We start from the raw sequence: 15,848 nt of genomic DNA on the forward strand, positions 1-15,848 counted from the left end.
GCTGTGGAGGGTAGGAGCGGCCAGGGACAGGTGGGAGGGGGGCGACTGCAGGGTAATAGTGGATGTGCAATCGCGGGGCCACAGCTGACGACAGACGCTCTTTCAGGGCTTCCTATTGCTCTCCGATGGATACTTGTGCCGGGAACACAAGCACGAGAAGAAATGGCCCAACATAAATTCACCAGAATGGGTCCCTCTCCGGCCATATTGTGGGCACAGAACGCTGCTCCAGATGGCCAAGGGACTAACCAGTGGTGCAATACAATCACTGGCATGGCAGAAATATCAGGAATAAATATGAAGAGCTTCATATCTTAGAAAGGCTCAGCCATAAGACTTTCTCTCTCAAAACTTCTATTTGATGAAACATTTCAAAATCCATCCACTCTCTCTGGGTAGAAGTGCTTTCTATTGTTAAGTTTAGGTTAACGGCTACAGCTACTAGTCTGAAAGTTGGATATCTATAGTTCTTTTTGTGAGGTTTCATAGAAAGTTTAGAAATATTCAGTACTCAGTAATGCTTTAAAGTTGTTGACTTTGAATAGTATAAAACATAATGTAACGTTTTCTATACATCAAGATGTGCCGATTAAAAGTAGAGTCGCCTTCTTTTCACTCAGGTCAATTATTTTAATAACGGCACTTGCAAATGTCAAACATTTGTTTTTCGTCGTAATTGACCAGAAAATTAACAGTGGACTATATTAAGGGTGCAGGGTTGTTCTTGTAAAAGGCTTAGAAGGGCCTTTCACATGCAATACTTAGAAAAAGCAATCACGCTGTCCCCCACCTCTCTCCCCCACCTTTTTAACTAGTCTAATCTGCTGGATAGATTCACCAAGGATAAGAGGAAAAACTGTAATTATGCACATTATTCAGCCTCCTAAGTGCAGTACTCCAACACAAAAAGCAAAGATGCCTCAATGCACTACAGCAGGTTGTCCTCATGCAAAGTGCAGGTCAGGTTCCAGCAGGCAGCGAGAGCTAATGGCAGTGAGTGGTGCTCCTAACACATGCTCTGGCTCTTTCGGGGACACAGGGGAGCTAAGTGCCGTGCTCCCAACTGCTGATTATCGCACCTCCGCCAGCCTGCCAGGTCTGTCTGCCCTCCATGCATTGATCTCATTTGGCGAGCAGATAAGGCAGTAATTGGAAGAGGGCTTTGAATCAGATGGCCCTGCCTGGCCTGGCTAATTCCCCTTTTCCTGAGCCTTTTGGGCCCAGGGCCAAGAGGGCAGGCCAAGGTTAATCCCATCCAATCCCCTGTACAATGTGGCCCTGGGATGCCCTCTGACCCCTCAACGCTACCCAACACAGCTGATGTGACTCCCTTTAAACTGGTCGGAGCCAATCATCTAATTAGTATACAGAAGATTTAACAGAAGTGCACCGCAGACAAATATACAGCAACATGAAGGTGGGTGTCAAAGGTTAAGGCAGCATGATAAAAAAAACATTCTTCTGTTGCAAAAGTTTAGTCCTACCTCCTCATATTACAATACACAGCCATGTTGCCTGACTAGGAAATTATTTTGCAATTGCCCTTATGAGGAGCAATAGTGGTAGAAGATGCAGAGATGGAGACACATCTCTCACCTTATGAGAGCAGACATCTTGCTCTAGTGGCCACAGCTCAGAAATGTGTCATGGCAGTGGTCGACTGACACCCATGTGTAATGTACAGTGGGGCTTATATACAATTATACAGAACATGTTTCGACATAAAGTCCAAGGGCAAATTCCCCACTGCTGCAGGGTGAGACCGTTGCTGTTCGGTTTCAGATCACCAGCAGATTAGTCTTCATCTTTCTTTTTCTATTTACACACTGTATTTAGAGATTTTCTTGGATGAAACGAGTCCCTCAAAAGGCTCAGCGCACCTCACCAGAAATTAATTCAGCAGGGGGACGCGGCGCCTCTTGGGAAACACTAATCTTCTTATTGCATACATTTATTCAATTCTGGTGTCAATATCAACCACAATCAGAATGGGCCATGTGACAAGTGCTTTATGTGTTGGCTGATAGTGGATGACAGAAAGCAGACGTAATCACCTGGGAGTACATCACTGCTGACAGCTCTGGATCAGAGCTTGGCTCCAGCAGATTAATCATGAATTGTAATGCACCTTATAAATAACTTCAATAGAAAAATAGAAACATACTCATTGATCAGAGATCTCATACAAGTCGACTGCTGCAGTTTGTGGAAGTTGGAAGTAATCCTCCAATACTTATACTGATACCCGGATAACCCTTTGAAACCAGATAACACACCAGCGAGGTGATACAGCGTGACCATTTATCCAGGCGCATGTACAGTATTGTCAACACCCCAAATAAGACAACAGTATTGAATGTTAATCCAGATAAAGACCAGGCACACAGTGCATGTGACAAGTTAAAAAAGTGACACATTGTTACCTCAGGCAAACTGAGTGGAAAAGAAATCAATGAAAAAAATCTACCAAAACTGATACATTCTGTCAATCTCTCCCTAATACACTATACTTGATGTATTATTCTTGCAGTTTAAAAAATAAAAGCACTATATGGTGCACCTACTATCCTGTGCGCCATGAGATGACAATCTCAGAAGCCCGGATTGAAGTCTTCATTTCAAATGCCAGCCGAGCTCAATATAGAAAGCCTGAAATCCAAGTGCTGTAGCATCAGCTGGATGCTCTTAACAAAGGGAGTTACAAAAAAACAACACCGGACTAAATCTCCAGTGGAAATGGGACACTAACAGACACAATTGGAGGCGAGACGAGGCCAACACTTGTGTGTCATAAAGACAACAGTCGAATGGCCATCCTGTGGATTCCTGAAGCCTGCCATCTAGATTGCAGATGGATAAGTGCACGTTAAAACAATATCCCACTGACCAAAAAAATCATTTCTCATAGCTGTCTCTATTTACTGAAAGGCTGCTGGTCTCCCACTGGGGCAGAAACAAATGAAAATGTTATTTCTCTACTCATGAACTCCTACCCAGTCTGGTTTTTCACTGCTGGCAATTTCATTTCTCTTCTAAATTTGACTTAAGCCCACAACTTGAGGGAAATAATGTCTCTGGAATAATCTTGTGCAACTGTAATTCCAGGGGCACTTGCTCGTCTGTCTTACCTATGTGTCTGTCTGTCCATCTAACAACACTATTTGTTTATTGTTAGTGCTGTTTCCTTGTGGTTTAAGGGAAATTGCACTGGCTTCTGAAATAGAAGAGATGTGACATCTAATGCCTCACAGTAATCCTGTCAGACGCACAAGCCTTGAATAGGACACAACATGCCCTTCTGCAGCACACGGGAGAAGAAGTAAAACGCATGGTGCGGTCAAACAGGAAAAGAAATGGGCTCAATGCAAAACATACTGCACCATATTGCATTACTGTGCTGTTTCTAACGCTGAAAATGAAGATTACAATATTTTACATTGTGCACTAAGAAACACCCAAAAGTGAAAGCAGTGATTTCAGATTGGAAATAATTTGAATTAACAACACATATCCTAGTGCACTGAATCCAGAGCAACCCAAACAACTGTCCTATATGAGATGCAAGCACAACATTTACACCAAGTCTTTTCGAGCACCATGTTATGGGATATAATTTTCTTGAATAATCTAATTGTAGGTGTCTTTGTTGCACAATGGAGCATTACATATCCCTCTTATATAGCAAATAGGGTCTTTATTGATGCAAATCAATAACTAGATGGATTACAACAATGTGTTGATTCAAAGCTGATGCGCTGAAAAGTGGATCACACACATTGCTTCATAAGAAAAAGGGATATTGTTTGTTATGAGCAGAAGGACAGGGATTCTCAAAGAACCGAATCTTTCCATTTGATTTGGATCACATGCACGAGAAGAGACGTACACTCTGTGGAGGGCCTATCCATCGACAGATCTGACCAAGCTCGTGGACCAGCGAAACTTCCTGTGTAGTCACAGCACAGCGATCTGAGCCACTACAAACTCAACAAGTCGACAAAACTCACACAAACCTCGACCCTCCCACACAGCTTTGAAACCCTGCAGCTAAACTCCACGGTATAAACATGCACACACCAGGGATACACACGTACAAGACACACACCAACACAAACATACACTCCTCGGAGGTTTGCATCAGGGCATGGATATTCATGTGGAAATCCTTATGCCATTACTTTGTTTATAGTGGCTGTGATGAGCCAGGAGAGAGGGTAACGATGATTTGTTGGCCCAGTGACGGTAAGTGATATGTAGCAGTGAATGGCTAGTAATCATGTTCATGATGGGGAGATGGTTCTGGACTCCCGGTGTGTCTGATTGTGTTTTCTCTGGCTCCCAGCTTGGGCCCCAGTAGCCCCCCGCCGGGCCATTGTGATTGAAGTATGCTCCGGCTCAGCTTCTCGTTGCGGGGGGGGGGGGTGAAAAGGTGCGTGTAATACCGCTTTTGGTCCTCTGCGTGTGTTTATTTTTTCACGTGCGTGTTTGTCGTTCTGTATTCATAGAGCGGAATGCTAGTCGATGAAGACCTCCCATCACAAAAGAAAGCACCACTTCCCCTTTCTCCTCCATGCAGCCAGTTCCCACATTGCTCTCATTGCTATGGCAACCAGCACTCTCTCCTTGGGCTCTGCATGCATCCAATCAGAAATAGACCTTTGTAGAGATTCCTCCAGGCTCCACTTATTCAACTTACCCCACCGGAACAGCCTACCCGCTGTAAAAGCTGGAACAAAGAGCGGAGAGACTCCCTCACCAGGCAAAGATTGGGGCTACAGGGTTGGGTTACAGGGAACGCTGAAGTAATACGTAGCCAAGAGCTGCGTGACGCAGGGCAAAAGCAAAAGCAGGGTGGCAGCGCATGGCCACGGCCAATTTCAGTGGAAATTATGTGGAATAGGATTTGTTATTGGAAGCCTTGGAGCCTGAATACTTGGCAAGTATCGCGTGGCTCTGGCACTGGTTGCAGCTTGATAAGTCAAAATGGATTCCGGCTGGGCCTATTTATGTCATTCCTGAAAACATATGGATAGGATTCGGGCGCTCAATACTTTCAACCTTCAACAATGACATTCAACACCACTTCTCCAGTCCATTAATCTTCCCTGAGAATAGATTTATCATCCACAGCACTGAGGGATTGCATGGAGCCAGCATCAGCATGAACAGTATTTACCACACCAGTCTCACGTTGTATCAATTTCAACAATTGAGGCTTATTTTGCCGGATATACAGTAACATCACAGCAGCAAAGGTCACGATATTCCTGTGACTCCCCAAATTGCGCTTTGTGTTCAAGGTAAATAATTAGCGGATATGAACTAGGGCCATGTAATCTCAACCTTGAGGGCTGCTCAGAGGTTACTGCAGACAATCACACTGGGGTCTGAGTTAAACACTTGTGAACGTAGGCAGGGAGGCGGGCGTGCCTCAAGCCCATGTGGAGATGAGCTATCCGGCGGCACCTCTCACAGGCCACTGACGGACACTCGGCTGTTGGGGTACTGGCAGCATGATGCAGGCGCAGCATAATTTTGCCTGACTGCCGTGCCACGAAGTGTCACAATCTGTCCCTGACAATCCCAACTGCAGGCGATGAGAGAGAATATGGGAAAGAGAAATAAAAGAGACAGGAGGGGGAACAAAAGGTCTTGATTTAGAGTGGCAGAGGTGGTAATAACCACGTCTGGCTACTTTCTCAGAGATGACCCATTCATCCGGTTGATTTAGAGTCAAAGACAGAGGCAAATCGTGTGATCTTGTGTCTGGATCATCTAGCATGATTCACATGTGTAGAACCAGAACAGATCCTGGCATAATCCCCACCCCCCCAAATAAAGTGCAAAGCTCTTATGTGGACCAAGCCTTCCTCATTCCCAACTCATCAGATGCACACACACACTTGGTCAGAACCCTGTGTGTACCCTTTTACCACACACCTCCACTTCTGTCCAAGGTTACCATGCACTCAAACAAAACCCCCTGGTTGGGAAAACATTGTGGTGCGGGTTATAATAAGCACCTGTGTTTCAATAGTTAGAATTAGGTAACACACACACTTTTGGGTTCAATTCTCCTACTAGATACCAGTAAATTTGATATCTCAGGGCTTCCTAAGCTGGCCTTTTAATTTTTCAAAGTTTAGATCGAGTCGAGCTCCTGAAAGAACCGTCGGCAGTAATAACAACTTAAACAAAAAAAGAAAGAAAAAGACTTAAACCTTTTCTCATCCCCCTAAAGTTTATTTAATTGAAGTTACCGACATTCACATCTGGGGTTGGGATAAAGAATTCTTTGGTTGTATTTTCCTATGTCTAGCTGTTCTGATTGGTTTACCTCGCAGGTGAAAACTCGGTCGGAAAAGAAAGCCAAGTGGCCGCTGCATGGCATTTGCTCATTTCACACAGTCACTGTGCACACACTGGAGCCGCGGCACGAGAACGATCCCATGATAATGAGCTAATTATAGGTACAACATTCCTGATTCCATAGCTAAATGCTCGTCTCTAATAGGAAACATTTCAAATTATTGAGAGGCAGCGAGAGAAAGAGACGGATAATTGATGCAAGCAATTACAAGTTCTGTGTCGCAGCAAATTGGCCGGCATATCTGGACATGTAGGGGGACTGCGACCTCATTTACATCACAGTGTCAAGAAATAATTGGAGAATGTAGTGAGGAGGTGGGATTACGTAAGCAGTTAACTTGGACAGTGAGATTCCGCTCAGACAAGGAGCTTGAGGAAAATACTGTGCTCGCAGGTCAAGGACAAAATATGATGCACTTCCCGGGTGCGATTAAGAAAATTCAATCAAAAGTATTTTTTTTTTTTGGAGCAAAATATACTTTATGCCATCAATCTGTTGCCAAAGGCTGTAATTTTCCTATTTGAAATGGGTTCACCACATGCGCAGAGGATTCTGTATACCTCGTCATGTTTTCAGCAGAAAGTCAGTAATAACGGCGTTGTGTTTCACAGACTTTGGCTGCGTTTGGGCTGAAACCGCTTCAAAAGCACATGAAGACGATGCGCTTTAACAATATCACTTCCAGATGTTTCATTACAAAACAACTTTCCAAGACCTCCCCGCAAGGAAACCCTTCCAGTGCGAGGGGAGCCAGGACACACGAGTGTGGATTACAGGAACCCACAACTTTGGGGTAAACAGTGTACAGTATCCCAAACTGTCTAAAACACCAATAGAGTGTTAGTATTAATATTAGTGTTACAACCCGTCTTACCAAGCCAACACACAAGTTCTTTCCCTTTGTTGTAGGAGGAAATCCACATGACGTACCATAAAAAGCCTGAGACGAATCGCATGTGTTTCAATTCGACAGGCAAAACTTACTTTACAGGAAGCTATGGCTAACAATAAAAAAGGCCACTGAAATAAATGGGGTACATTCATTATAGTCTGCCTCTTGTGCCTCTCATCAGGCTGGCCAACATTGACTGGCGGGCTCTGACCCAGCACTCCAGAGCTTCCCTCTAATGCACCCGCCTCTCATCAAGACCCTTGGGTGGAGTAACATGCTGTTTACTCGCAATCCCGGGCCCGTAATTGCCAATTTATTTGATAGGCAGCCGGGTAATGATGGCATTTCACCCCTTGCCGCAGAGACTAAACGGGAGTGATTCATCCCAAGCTCCCTGCCCAGCCTGATCCAGCAGACTCCCTCTGCTCAGTACTGCCGCCTGCCTGAATGCCTGCCACCCAGACTGACTGGGGCAGGGTGCGGTGGGGGGGATGTGGACGGCTTCAAACAAAACCAAAAGGGAACCCGGCGCTTCAGAGCAAATGCAGCTAAGCCTGCCAATTTAGCTGGGGTTTGGGGTTGAGGCAAACGCAGCCGAGCTGATGTGCCATTTGTAGGCCTTAATGAGCTGGCATGAAGGAGTGAGGAGGGAAGGCGAGCGGGAGAGAGGAGGCTGCCAGGCTTGACCTCCCCTGGCCTCCATCTCCCTGCCAGCCAGTGCCAGGTCGGCAAACCGAGTTCATCTGCTTCATGGGCGCGGGCGCTCTGTGAGGGGAGGGGAGTGCTACAGCAAATACCATTAGCAAACTGTTGGGTCTAATGAACAGCCCGGGTCAAAGCTAGCTCCTGTCTCACACTGCTCCCTGGCACTAACGAGTGACTTCCATGCTTCCCTTCGTTATTGCTCTGGGAGGGAGCGTCTCTGTGCAGCTGAACCTCATGAGGAGTCCAATAGCATTGTGCAGCAATCCAAATCCAAAACCATTTGTGTAGAACAAGCGCACTGACCACCTGGACTCATTGGTCACCTGGACATCCGTCTACATTTATCTACAAGTACATTACCTGTATTATATAACTACAAAAATAACACATAACCTAAATAATATCCATGCAAAAGCAAAACAGTTTTTGTCTTTTTTCATACTCCTTTTTCTTGTCCCTCTCTTCTTTTTCAGAGCTTTGCTACAAAAACTACAACATGCACCTCAGGCAATGTGTGAAGTGCTTTTTTACAGCACAGCTGAAGGGACTTGTTCAGAATCCTGCAGAGACCGGAGATGAAGCCCCACGTAGTGTGACCATCTGAGGTGACGCGGGGGTCTAAAAGTCTGTCTTCATGCTGCCCAGCTTTCAGCAGCTCCTCTGAAGACATGCTCAGTCTCCTGTGGGGGGTCTTGACCAGACGATGCCGTGCAGAGTTCCATCTATCCTCCAGTGTGTTCTGAGTGGCTTCATTTGAGGGACTGATTTCACACACAATATTCAGACCAAAACAAGATGAATGTGAAGCAACAGTATTTGTGAAAGATACAAACCATACCATGATGTAATTGGTTAAAGATGTTTCATTAGTGTGTCCAAGTGCAAAACATCGAGGCGATGTAATCTACTGTAAATGCAAGGGCATGGTTAACCGAGGAGGCCAAGTCTGAATTTACAATTGCCAGACTTTTGTGATTATGCATATTTAACACCGATTATCAATTCATCAATTGATTGCAGGCAGTATTTGAGTGGATATTTAGTGTTCCTTTCAAGGCATCAAAGGAATTTCTGACAACTGCCATAAGACAATCAATATAATTCACTTAATATGCAATGAAGCATCATACATAACTACACTGTATCCACGATGCTTTAACAGTGCACCCAAGTTGAGATCATGAATGCGTTGATGAATCTGTGCAGTGACAGTCAGTGAAGCAGCCACCCATATGCTGTGTGTCAAAGCCCTCTTTGTCTTGGTGTAGTGCTGCACAGTCACAGTGCAGTCAGACAGGAATCAGCAAGTATCATTTCAATTTCTGTTGTCAACATCAAATTACTTACTTCATTTCATGCCCAGTCAAGCATCATAAAGCTACACGCGCAATTCGTTTTGCTTCAGTTGTTGGGCCATGTCTTTCTCAAAGGCTCAGCTGACAGCTTTGATTATGACCAGATATCTCACAGTGGATTCTCCACACCAATGGAAGGGCAGGGCTGGGTGTGTGGCGGCGAGGATCCTTTCCAGCCTGCTCACTTCACGTCTTGGAATATTTCACAGGGCGCGGCGACATATAGTCGCTCTTCCTTCTGTCAGGTAATGCTCGCCGTCAGCTCCCCCATAAAAGCAACGAGGACGTGAGAGGGTAGCGTCTTATCTAAGAGATTGTGTGTGTGTGTGTGTGTGTGTGCAGGATGTAAATAGTGCTCTTCACTTCAAGTACTCCAAAAGTGCACTTAAGACTTCAGCACAACAAATATCAGAATAAATCCTGGCCAAAATGATTCTATCAAATTCATGACTTACCTTTTTTCCGTGACAAAGGTACGGCCACAATCACATAATAACTCTTGAATGATGAAACCAGAGTACAATATATCTTAATGCAGAAAGAACTGACTAAGAATACCAAAAGTTTTTTCTTAAGTTGTGAATGTTTTTACTGTGACAAAATGAATGAATATACGTATTATACGGCCCACATGAGGCAGTTTCCTGTCAAAGCACAGGTTGTGACACAAGCATGGCTACTAATGAATAACTCATGCAATTTATTTCAACTGCACACTGGAAATTCTACCTTCTATCAAAACATTATATATCATTCATATTCAGAAGTTACTTGGTTGTCATTACCAGTTATTTGTCATTTGTCCATTCAGCTTAATGTTGTGGAGGCTGTGAAGAACTCGTTTTTCTGATACTGTATATTCTACACGTTTTTACCTCTGTAAAGCTGTGAAGCATTCCTTCTACAAAAGGGTCAACCTCTCTTAACGAGTACAAGGACATGGACACGTGCATGCAGGTGATGAGATACAATGGATAACTTCTATCTGGAAGAAAAGTACTGCCGACATGCCATATGGACTTTAACAACGGTTAGTAAATATTTGCTCATACTTTTGCGTTTGTCTCTTGAATATATTTGAAAGGCTGTTGTTTTGTTTGATGATTTTTGAGTGAAAGGATTTGACGACAATGAGCAGAGGTTGACCCCAGTGAAGCAGTGATCTGATATGTTCATGTACTCACATCTGTCAGTCTGTCTCTGGAGCTGCTCCTGATGGAAGGCTTGCACTCTCCGCTCACACTCTCGCTGTCGCTGCCTTTACAGTTGTTCTGCCCCGGCTTCAGCTGCAAACACGACAAACAAACAGACCAAGGGTTAACGGCATGAAGCAAAACTGTTAACGCTGCACTTTAGAGCTCTACACGGATAGAGCTGGCTATGGGAAGGCCTCCCACAGAAATCGGCTCATGAATATGTGAGAGCTGGCGGGAGCCGCGGTGCTGTCTCTGTAAATCTGTCACATTTCGGAGCCTATTCAGCAGTCATCACTCCGCCTGCCAATGATAGACGCCATCTGATCTCGCAGTATGAGACTTCCCTCAGCCCACGAAATAGAGAACAGGCACAAAGACCCCTCCAGAACCTTCAAAAGGAGCCGCTATCCTTTCCAAGCAGACACCGCATGCCGAGGCAGCAGGAGCTCGGCGAGTGTCACCCTCTAGACGCTCTGTTCGAGATGCAGCGAAATGACGACAATAAAGGGAGGACGTGCCAATCCGCCAGCATCTGAGGCCCTTCAAAATCTGAAGAACAATAAAAGACTCCTGGGAGAGAGCGGAGCTGAGTCGGAAGGAGGTGGGGCCCGTCCTCGCTGTCCAAGTCTGCGATTGATGTCCTCTGAAACTCCCATGCTGCTCCTTGCAGACCAGACAAACGCCGCAGGTTTCATTTCAAAGCGCATAAAAATATGCTTTATGGGATGGTGCAGTCAGCGGCTGCTCCGCCAACTAATAGGAGAAGCAGAGCGTGGCATTGCAACACACAAAGAACTTTGACTCTCCTTTCCCCTACCTGTCCTGCTCCGAAGGCAAAGGGACACTAGTATTTGAGTTTTTTTTATTACTTTTCCTTTCAAATTCTCTTTTCAGGTATCAGACATCATTTAGCGCGATGAAAGGGCACAAGGTGTGGGAATACTAGAAGAACCCCCGAGTTGAGCGGGTAATTAAAATGAAAATGTTCCCTTTTCTGTAGCCATTAGCGCTGTGAAAGGAATCCCATTCCTTGGGAGAATTGCATGATGGGTGGAAGGCGGGTGCGAGTGCTGAACGTGATAAGAGAGTTTGAGCGCTGCGAATGCCTGACGGGCCTGCTCTACGCGTGGGCCTGTGTGTGTGTGTGTGTGTGTGTGTGTGTGTGTGTGTGTGTGTGTGTGGCCTGAGACGAGAGCGCACGGGAACCAGGCGTGGCACGCGCACAGACACATGGACACCGATGCCCTGCGCTGTGATAGTACTAATTACCTCCAACACATTTCATTCCCACAAACACCAGGGGCACATTTATCTTTTTCTTGTAAATGCCAGTTTGTCTGAGGGGAGTTTACATGTTTTGAGAGAGAAAAGAGGCAATAATATCTCATCCTGCCTGGCCTGTGAGCTGACCCTTGGAGAGGGCAAGGGACGCTGTTCAGGTCCCAGTCTGCAGCTCCTTAATCAAAAAATGTTGACTTATAATATTCATAAATGTGCCTGTGTCCCTGCCGACAACACCGGGCAGCACACTCATGCATTCATGAATGTGCACACAGACACACACACACACACACACACACTGCATCACATATTCACAGCCTGAAACCAAACTCAGTGCTTTCTCGGCTTGTGAAAAATATAATCGGGAAAGTGTGGGAGAGATGTAGAGATTTGTCTTTTAATAATCAATGTGCTATCACTCCGACGCCGCGGCAGTGAGAGCACATAATCACATTGCCATATCCTGGCTTATCAGTGGAAAAGTACCCCCATGAAATCAGAAATCTTGCACAAATTCAAATCCATGTGTGATGTCTGCAGAACATGTCTAATAAAGACATTCCAATAAAGAGCGGCTCATCTTTCAGGGCTATTACATAGCTCGGGACCTGATTACACAGCCGTTTGAAAACGTATCCCTCAGCTTGTTCCCTTTCATTTTCCCTCGAGCCCCCTTAAATTACTTCTGAAAATGATGTGTGTGTGTGTGATGTGTGGTTTGTCGCTCTCCCCTTTCTGAGGTTCACATGATGGATTCATTTTGTTTCATGCTGTGATTAATAGCTTTCTAAAACAAATGGAGGAAGTGCTGGTGGTTGATGACAGAGATTCGTACAGAGCCTCCTTCGCTATCCGCCACACGACTGCAGGTTAATTACACAGTTACCTTAACCACCGCAGTGTAATTAAAAGCAAAGTTCACCACGTTGTTTTCAAACAGTATTCAGTCAAATATGGCTGATAACGTTACTTTGTAAACAACAAATCTGTGTTTACATTGACACGAGGCGAACAGAGGTATACCTAGTTACATTATGCCGCTTTCTGGTTCTGTTCAGTGGAAATATAGATTTTTCGGCGATGGTTATGTACCAGTCAAAGGTTTGGACACATTTTTCACATTCAATGACAACTTTTGACGGGTAATGTAGACCGTAATCATGATATGTTCACATGTAATTGTGTTATGTAGTTTTGGTGAGAAACAGGAATGAATCCAGTTGTTTGAACAAGATGTTTTCACAGCAACAGCAATAGATTTTTAGGGTTGAACAATGAGACCTTTAAGACTTCCTCTACACGTACAATACACATTGAAACTACAAAGATTTTGTCTTTTTCTCTGTGACTTGACCTCTGCTCCCACAATGCCGAGCTGATTACTCCTACTTGTTACTGGGCACATTTTTAGAGCCCTTTTAACTAAACCCAGCGCACTCTGCACTGCATTCAGCATAGATCGAACGCACATGGATGAGTCTTACTAATGCAATAGCATGAAGGCATTAATTAAGATGCAGGTTGAGGCATCCGGTTGCATTTATGTAACGACCTTACTGTATCTATGCAGCATGGGCAAGAAGTGGCCCTGAAGGAACACGACAGACGGAGTCTTTTAATATTCCAGAGGCTAATTTCACAACAATTAAAAACCCAGCAAGACATTTGCGGCTAATGAAACATTTAAACTACTAGTAAGTGCGTCTGCCATTCATTTCCACACAGTGAGGTCTTGTTTTCCTGCAATCTGTTCTGTGTTAAGGGATAAAGTTTTTTTTTTTTTTTATATTACCAGTTTGAATTTACTGAAGTAGAGAATCAACAACTGTTTTCAATTAGCAGTCAGCGTGAGGCTTCGGAGGAGCAGCCGAACCTCAGCATGAAACTGTTAAACCCGCAAGTATGAAAATCATGTGCGTTTCTGTTTTTTTACATAAACGCTTATGCTTATGTTATTAGCCACTATTCAAACTTGCTGTCATATTCCATTTGCTTATTCCAATGGGGACAACTGAACATTTGAAAACCGTTTTTTTCTACCGAGGAGAAAATACTTTTATTGTGTGGTGCATTGTCCGTGGGGAGTTTATGATTGCACTAGCGTTGTGTTATTTTCACCTAACTGACTGCGGAAGTACGATTTGGCATCATAAAACGAAGCGGATGTTGTTTCAAAGCAAGTAATCAAAGTTTATAGTAGTTCGTTACGAATCCAGTGGCGGTCGATGTTGGTAGCCTGGGGGCATGGGTCCGTATAGCGTTTGCTCCTCTGGTAGGCCGCTGGGGAGCGCTTTAACAACAACAACAATATCTTAACAACATTTTACCACTCAAACCTCTATGGTCTGTAAGAGTAGCATCGGCACTTGGTTGATTATGTTTTCTTTCATGATCACCAGCAGGAGGAGGAGGCTTGTGCTCGTACGCATGGCAGCGCATGTCCTTGTCCATCTTACAGCAGTGGTGCACACCGAGGAGGATGCCGTTGCATAACACAATCCACCAAACTGTACTAATTCCACCGCCCAGCCCAGCAGCTAATGTTAGACACAAGTGAACACAAGAAGACATTCTGGGTGATAATTCATTACTTAATGTAGTATTATTAACAATACTCTTTACTTTGCTAGCAAATACGTTTTTCCTCCCAAGACTGGTGAAAGATTTTTCTCTTAAGATGTGCACATCAAAGTTGTTCCCAGGGATATTAGTCAGTTTAAAACTTCAGCAGTAATATGCTATTATCATTATACACTTGAAGCCTTGAACTCATCCACCAGTTCTTTAGAACTCAGAGAAAACAAATTAATTTTAAAGCAAATTATTTATGTTCTGTTTTTTTGTCATAAGTCAGTTGTCAGAATCTTCTATGAAATTCCAACTTCAGACACACGCTTATTCCTTATTTTCCTTACTAATATTCCTTTGATACTGAGCAATGGCTTAAGACAACACACGACAAACCATTTGATAGATTTAGCTAATCATTACATCAACTAGTAAAAGGAATAGTTGACTTAGAAGGGTGTAAGCTGAGGACAACCCGTTGAGAGTGCAAATACAACAGACCATTGTTGTTGTCAACAAAAACAATTGAACGTGGTTCATCAAAGCAATTGTCTGATAGCCAGGGAAGACAACCCACTCGATCTTAATGGGTAATATAGAAACAAATGAGCTGTCGATGACTTCCTCTTCAAAGGTCGACTATGGATTTCCAATAAATATGCCAGAAGATTGCAATTTCTTGCCTGGCCTTGACCAACGCTTCAAAGGTTCTTTGAACAGAACGCAGTGTACACCAAACCAAACACTCTCCACACTGCTGAATTTCAATAAGTCCTAGGCTACAAGAGGAATAGTGGTGAGGCTTTTCAGGTCTATTGAAGGTCTGCTGAAATAAACAAATTGCACCTGGGGAATGAAAGAGCAAAGGTGCTGCTGTCACAAATACCAACGCACACAAGGCCTGTGTTTATATTACAAATAAATATGTCGGTCAAAAAGACTGAATCAATGTGTGTGTTTTGATTTGGGCACTGTTGTCCGAGGCAGCAGAGGGGTAATAGCATGCAGGGTACACAGCACACACTACAGCATATCCACCGAGTAGGAAAATAATGAAACATTTCATTTAACACTGAGAACTGCATTGGAACAGCTATTACAACATTGTCTTCAGCATGTGGAGTCAATTATTTTCCCACTAACTGAAAAGTGCTCACCGTTGCCATAGAGGAATTTTACAAGTGTATTGACCTATTCTCAAGGGCAGCACTACAGACTCGATGCAATCAAGCACAAAAGTAGGCCTTCTAACATTTCTAACCACAAAGGCCTCTTTAAACAGAGCCATACACAACCAGCCTGCCCCGGGAACCCCACCCCCATCCTTCAAAAAGAAAAAAATAGGACAGGGAGAGAACTGGGCTCAGTTTTCTGTACTGGCCTCAGAGGGATAGCCATCAGCTCCTGGTTCCCCTTAGTTACGCACAACAGCAGCTGCAGAGCTCGGCGGTAATAAAACCTGGAACAATTTAACGGCTTTT

At 44.3% G+C, this 15,848-nt stretch overlaps 1 protein-coding gene across 5 annotated transcripts in view; it reads right to left on the bottom strand.

The window, feature by feature from the left end:
• The window catches only part of auts2a (activator of transcription and developmental regulator AUTS2 a), a 245,975-nt gene that overhangs the window by 127,722 nt on the left and 102,405 nt on the right, over positions 1–15,848 (bottom strand). For all 5 annotated transcript variants that reach the window (XM_062558016.1, XM_037466775.2, XM_037466772.2 and 2 more), the window contains one exon: positions 10,507–10,608. In XM_062558016.1, the coding sequence (XP_062414000.1) occupies positions 10,507–10,608 (102 nt within the window). The remainder of the gene's footprint in view (positions 1–10,506; positions 10,609–15,848) is intronic.

Source organism: Pungitius pungitius, chromosome 16 (assembly GCF_949316345.1).
Source record: "Pungitius pungitius chromosome 16, fPunPun2.1, whole genome shotgun sequence".
In the NCBI taxonomy this organism is placed as follows: domain Eukaryota; kingdom Metazoa; phylum Chordata; class Actinopteri; order Perciformes; family Gasterosteidae; genus Pungitius; species Pungitius pungitius.